This window comes from Myotis myotis, unplaced genomic scaffold (genome assembly GCF_014108235.1).
Source record: "Myotis myotis isolate mMyoMyo1 unplaced genomic scaffold, mMyoMyo1.p scaffold_m19_p_10, whole genome shotgun sequence".
NCBI classification, from domain to species: Eukaryota; Metazoa; Chordata; class Mammalia; order Chiroptera; family Vespertilionidae; genus Myotis; species Myotis myotis.
The window spans coordinates 43,018,289-43,025,292 of NW_023416314.1; the positions used below are offsets into that span (position 1 = coordinate 43,018,289).

General features: G+C 41.1%; 1 protein-coding gene across 1 annotated transcript in view; it reads left to right on the forward strand.

Moving 5' to 3' along the window:
- The window catches only part of LOC118664400 (tripartite motif-containing protein 5-like), a 19,285-nt gene extending 12,542 nt beyond the window's left edge, over positions 1-6,743 (forward strand). Inside the window, 4 exon segments of the mRNA XM_036324460.1 lie at positions 3,921-3,943; positions 5,103-5,245; positions 5,516-5,542; positions 5,804-6,743. Of these exon segments, the coding sequence (XP_036180353.1) occupies positions 3,921-3,943; positions 5,103-5,245; positions 5,516-5,542; positions 5,804-6,375 (765 nt within the window). The 3' untranslated portion in view covers positions 6,376-6,743.
- Positions 6,744-7,004: the final 261 nt, after the last annotated feature.

A 7,004-nucleotide genomic window follows, 5' to 3' on the forward strand; every position in this document is an offset into this window, starting at 1 on the left:
GAGAGAGGAGAGGAGAGAGAGAGAGAGAGAGAGAGAGAGAGAGAGAGAGAAACATCAAGTGAGGAAGGCACATTCATTGGTTGCCTCTGGCACACATCCCAAAGGGGGCCAGGGATCAAACCTGCAACACAGGTACATGCCCTTCAGCAGAAATTGAATGTGGGAGTCTTTGGTTCTGGGGATGATACTCTCACCACTGAGCTACACCAGCCAACGCTTAAAGTAGGAATTTTGACCACTGACTTCACCGTCTTTTCTCTTACAGTTGTTAATGTTATAAATGCATTGTTTTAGCTATATTCCATACTTTTGGATTATTTACTTATTTGTTTGTTTTTTATTGATTTCAGAGAGAAAGTGAGAGGGAGAGAGAGATAGAAACATCAATGATGAGAGACAATCATTGATCAGCTATCACTTGCATGCCCCCTATTGAAGATGGAGCCTGCAACCCTAGTGTGTGCTCTTGACTGGGAATTGAACCTTGACCTCCTGGTTCATAGGTCAGCCCTTAAGCACTGAGCTCCACCTGCTAGGCCTTGTTATTTTGAATCAATTTAACTTTTTTTCAAATTTTCTTTGTTACTTTTATCTTAACCTTTGGAATATTTGAAATGCTATTGTTTAATATACAAACACCTGGTGATTTTTTACTTTTTTTTTTCTGCTGCGTATTTTAAATTTAATTCCTTTCTAATCAGAAAGCATATGTTTTATTATTTCATCCTTATAGATGTGTTGACTTGCTTTCTCTACTAAAATATTATATGTCCATATTTTTTCTGTGAATTTGAAAAGAATGTGAATTGTGCATTGATTGGGTGAAAGGGTCTTTAGTTGTCAGGTGGAGCTGCTTGACAATGTTGATCATGTCTTCTACATCATGATGATTTTCTTATTTACATTTTTTTTAGAGTTGTAATTCTATTTATTAATATTTATTTTTTTGAACCCTGTAGCTATGTTAATTAATTTTTTTTATTTTTTTATTGCTTTATTGCTTAAAGTATTACAAAGGGTATTACATATGTGTCCTTTTTTTTTTCCCCGCCCTTGACAATCCCCTGGCCTACCCTATGCCCCAGTGTCTTATGTCCATTGGTTATGCTTATATGCATGCATACAAGTCCTTCGGTTGATCTCTTACCCCCTTCCCTCCTGCCCCCCAACCCTCCCAGCCTTCCCGCTGCAGTTTGACAATCTGTTTGAGGCATCTCTGCCTCTGTATCTATTATTGTTCATAAGTTTATAATGGTCTCTATTAACCATGAATGAGTGAGATCATGTGGCATTTTTGATTTTTATTTTCTCTTTTTCTTAAGTTTCTTTAACCTTTCTTATAATACTGATTTGGTGGTGATTATCTCCTTGAGCTTTTTCTTATCTAGGAAGCTCTTTATGTCTCCTTAAATTTTAAATAATAGCCTTGCTAATAATAATCCTATCTAATAATAGACAAACATGGTAATTAACCGTACCTCCGATACACTTCCCATTGGCTAATAAGGGCAATATGCAAATTAACTGCCAACAAAAATGGTGGTTATCCGCCAACAAAGATGGCGGATAATTTGCATACTGCAGGCAGGGCGGGACAGCGCCATCCCGCCTGCCCCGCTGCCATCCGGGCCTGCTATTTGCCACCTCGGTGCCAGGCGGCCTGTATGGGAACAGACCCAGGGCTGGTGGCAGAACCGCAGTGATCGGCCACCGGCCAAGCCCACAAACAGCCCTCCCATGGGGTTCCCGGGCTGGCAGGTGCTAATGCACCCATCTGCCACTGGCCACGCCCACAAATGGCCTTCCCGCTGGGATCCCAGGCTGGCGGGTGCTAATGCACCGATCTGCTGAAATGCACACCGAGGCCGCCTTTGCCCTGAGTGAACTAAGCAGCCAGGAGAGAGGAGTGGGGGCACTGGAAGCAGGGTGGGAACTTCCCGGGGTTTGGGTCAGGAAGCCCAGAGCAGAGTGCAAACTATCCCCACCAGTAGCTGCTTGCTCATTCACTTACTTGCTCATTCATTCACTCATTCACTCGCTCATTCATTCACTCATTCACTCACTCATTATTCACTCACTCAGCAAACCCTCTCAGGTCCCTGGAACCAGGCCAGGCACTGAAGTTGAAGCAGGATAAGACTGAGCTATGTCCTGAAGATGTTAGTAATTCAGTATGCAGCCAGGAGAGGGGTGCCAGGACACTGAGAACAGGGCGGAACTTTCCCCGGGTGGGCTTCAGGGAGCCGGGAGTGGGGCCGGAACTTCTGCCATGTTGCCATGGCAATGCGGAAGAAGTTCCCGCCCCTTAGCTGCTTGCTCATTCACTTACTCGCTCACTCATTCACTCGTTCACTCACTCATTATTCACTCACTCAGCAAACCCTCTCAGGTCCCAGACACCAGGCCAGGCACTGAAGTTGAAGCAGGATAAGACAGAGCTTTGTCCTCAAGATGTTAGTAATTCAGTAGGGCGAAGCAGGCACATGAACTAGGCAGTTGTATGCACAGATGCAGTGTACTGGGTTCTGTGAGGGCTGTAACTAACGCCGACTATGTTCTCTTGATAAAATGGGGCCTCAGGAGCCAGGCTGCCCAAGCCTGTAGGCCTGTGCCTAGGCCAGGAGTGGCCGGGGTCCTGGAACATGACAGAGGGTGCAGGTCGGGCTGAGAGGTCTGGCCCCACTCCTCACCCTCACCCCCGAGTGCACAAAATTTTGTGCACTGGGCTACTAGTAATGATAATAATGATAATAATAATAATAATAATAAATAGTCTTGCTGGGTAGAATAATCTAGGTTGTAGGTGTTTGCTTTCCATCACTTTGAATATTTCATGCCACTCCCTTCTGGCCTGCAAAGTTTGAGTTGATGAATTAGTTGGGATTCTTAGGGAGCCCCCTTATAGAAAATTAACTGCTTTCCTTGTGCCATTTCTGAGACTTTTTTTTCTTTGTATTTTTCATTTCTCACTGGGTGTTTTTTATGCTTTCTATCTCCTTTCTATGTTTCTTCTCTCTTTGTTGAAGTTCTCAGTCAGATAATCTATTCTTTCCCTAAGTTCACTGAGCATCCTTATAACCAGTGTGTAGAATTCTGCATTTGGTAGATTGCTTGCCTCCATTTTGTTTAGTTGTTTTTCTGAAATTTTGTCCTGATCTTTCCTCTGGGACATGTTTCTTTGTCTCCTCATTCAGCTGCCTTCCTATGTTTATTTCTATGTGTTTGGTATATCTGCCACATCTCCCAACCTTAGAAGAGTGGCCTTAGGTAGCAGGCTTCCCTTGGGGCCCAGTGATGCAGTTTCTGTGTTCATCTGAACCAGGTTCTCTAGGGGTGTCTAATGTTTGAGTTGTGGGTGCTTTCTTGTTGCAGTTGAGCCTTGATTGTCATTGGCACATCAGTGTGTGGGATTGCCTCTCAGGCTGAATTGGGGTCCCATTTTATAATGTACACCTGTGGGTGTGGTACCAGCTAGTTTCATTTTTCCCTCCTACAATCCTTGAGGTGACTTAAAAAAAATGTATTTATTGATTTTAGAAAGAGGATGTAACAAGGAGAAACCTATGATGAGAAACAAGGTCAGATGACTGAAAATAGTTAGCAATATGGAATAAACTGTTTAGACCCTGAAACACAGTGAATATTGTAGTGTTTAGAATAGTGACCAAGTGGATATTGGTAACATAAACGAAGGTGTATAAAAGAGGAGGTAATTTGTTTGTTGAAAAATAAGTTACATAGTAAATATCCTAAGTTACTGGTTCCTGTGGCTTCTTTACTAGGCATTATTTTTAACTGCTCTCACATTAGGACCATCTCTATTCCCACCAGATCAGGGGGTAGAGAGGGGAGATGTGTTGAAGTTTTGTTAGTGAAAGAGTTTATTACTTCATGACTTATACTGTCTCTTTCCTCCTTAGGATGTGAAAGGCATTATGGAACGGTATGTATGGGAGACCAGCGATGGTCTTTTTGTGCTGTAAAAAGTGTTTAAAGACATTAATGATACCTGGTGATTAATAAGAATAAACTATTGCTCAGGGCAGAAACATTTGGATGTAGTTTTATCTTAAATTTCTGTTCACATATGGCTTGTGTATTCTATACCTATGGACAATGAACCAGATTTTATGTAGGCAGTTTACTTGAGGGAGTTGCAAAGTTTGGGTTAGTAGCAGTTAAACATAAGATGTTGCAGTATCAGACCCATCTGACTTCATAAATTCTATGCATTCAGCATGCCTGTATCTAACTCAGATTTTCACATGTAACAGGTGATTTATTGACTGTGGGAATGTCATGACTTCTTTACCTCCTAAGCACTCAGAATTTGAGACAACTCCTTTATATTTAAATTTCTGCTCTCGGAATAGAAGATATGGTTCTCTTTATTTTCCAAAGGCTGACTTGAATATCAAGGATTATTTTGACCGTTGGAAAAACAATTGATCCATCTTGGTCATGCACTTTTGAAATCTGAATGGAAGGGCAGCATCTTTGTGTCTAAATTTGAACACCTACTTGACTGCATTAATCTATTCCAAACACATGAAATTAAGACCACTAGTAGTATAGCATTCATAATACCTTCCTTTCCAAGTGTTATATTTTTTACCGGAGAACCCGAAATCTCAGATGTAGTTCTGGAGGCCTCCTACTGGGCAGTGGAATTTAAAGGTCTTGGTTCTTCCCAGACAGTATTCCCACACTGGGATATATCTCAAACATAAGGAACCATGTTCTGCATCTTCACATTCTTGTCATATTGCTGGGAATCTACATCCATGTCACGACATTTCCTTATACTAATTTATTTTAAGGTACCAAATTTTGCATTTTAAAGAAATTCACTATGGCACATAATTTAATATGATTTTTAGGAGTTAGAAAGGGAGAGGACAGTTATCATTGTGAAAGGAATAAACTACTTCTGAAAGGTCAATGCCTTTCCAAGGGCAGGCAGCAGTTAACTGGGAAAGTGGATTGAGCATATTTCTTCTGATGCCAAGGTCAGAAGTCTACTCTCTCCTTTCTCAGGGGTCCATGAATGGGGGCTCAAGTACTCCTTGGGGTGAGTAAATAAAATCAGTGGTTTTGGAGAGACAAAAATTCAGAGGTGTTTGGATCTATTTTGTTGTATCTAGGTGTAAGATCTCCACTCTGAAGAAGCCAAAAACTCTCCCCATGAAGCAAAGGAGAGTGTTCCAAGCTCCTGACCTGAGAGGGGTGCTGGAAGCCTTTACTGGTGAGGAATGCTAGAGCAATGGGTGGCTGTGAGATTTTTTTTATGGTTGGGGTTAAAGTTCAGGTTTTAGGTGTTGCTGGAAGAGAAAAAGGAAGACGAATATTACATGCTGGTTATAAGAGCATATTCAATGTGGTCAGTTGTCTTGTTCACCCCTATTCCATGTACTAACTTACATAAACCCCAGTCTTTCCCTCATATGCAGAGAAAATAGATGTTGATGCAGAATTTTTTGCCTATATTTGATGTTATGGATTTTTCTAATTTCAGAACTGACAGATGTGCGACGCTACTGGGGTAAGGAGAAATCACAATATTGCAAAGTCACTTTGTCCTCATTTTCTTTTAGAATTTTGCATTTTCTGTTATGTCTCTAGTATAAAGACCCAGGTTTTTTTTTCCCAACACCCACATACATATTTCTGCAGTATGTACTGCTCCTCAAGAACCAAATCAAATGCTTCCCATTTCCTGCTCATTTTATTCTAAATATCTGCCTTACAATGTCACAAATAAAGTATGTCAGATTTCTCACCCAAACCTGTAATTTTTCTACAGTACACGTGACCCTGGATCCTCCCCCGAATAAATCAAGTGTTATCATTTCTGAGGATCGGAGACAAGTGAGACTTTCCCATGTTTCTTCTTCACTTGGAGTTTTTAATAGGAATTGTGGTGTCCTGGGATCACCTTCTATCACATCAGGGAAGCATTACTGGGAGGTGGATGTATCACAGAAACGTGCCTGGATTATGGGAGTATATGGAGAAAAATAACCTGACTCCATTAAAATGGATTCTATAAGACTAGTTAACAATAGTCAGCCTGTTTACTCTAGATTTCAACCTAAATATGGCTACTGGGTTATAGGGCTACAGAACCATTCTGAATATAAGGCTTTTGTGGATTCTGCCTTCTCTCACCCCACGCCCTTAACCCTGAGTGTTCCTCCCCGTCGTGTTGGGGTTTTCCTAGACTATGATGCTGGCACTGTCTCATTTTTTAATGTCACTAACCATGGGTTTCTCATCTATAAATTCTCTTCATGTTCCTTTCCTCAGAAAATGTTTCCATATTTCAATCCTATGAAATACAGTGCCCCCATGACACTGTGTTCTCCAGGCTCTTAAACCTCTTACACCTTCACACACTTCTCTGGAGTGCCTCTTGCCATGGGTGCATCTAATAAAATATTATTTGAATTCATAGAGAATCCTAATTCATCAGTTTTATCATCTCAAGGAAAATGACTAATGCCTCATTTAAAAAAGACATGTATGGAGGTAACATCTCTACCAAGTTCTACAATCTCATGTCCTCTGCCCTTGACTGAGAAGATGAATGAAAGCTTTTCAACAGCTTTTATTGAAGACTTGAATAGAAGTCATTCACTACAGAATGAATCCTCAGAGGTCTGTCTGTCTATTTACCCATGATGTTTGTTATTCATAAATGAGTGAAGAAGAAAATATTAAATATGGGTTTATAAATTGATTTCTTAGAGAGAGAGGAAGGGAGAGGTAGACAGAGATAGAAACATTGATGAGAGAAAAACGTTAAAGGGCTGCCTCCTGCATGTCGCCTCCTGGGGATTGACCTTGTGTCCAGGAAATGTGCTCTGACTGGGAATGGCACCAGCAACCTCTTGGTGCATGGGTCGATGCTCAACCACTGAGCAACATCAGCCAGGCAATAAGAAAATATCATAAATATTATGTACTAAGAGTTAAGTTCTGTGTTTTTATTTCTGAGTTCACGA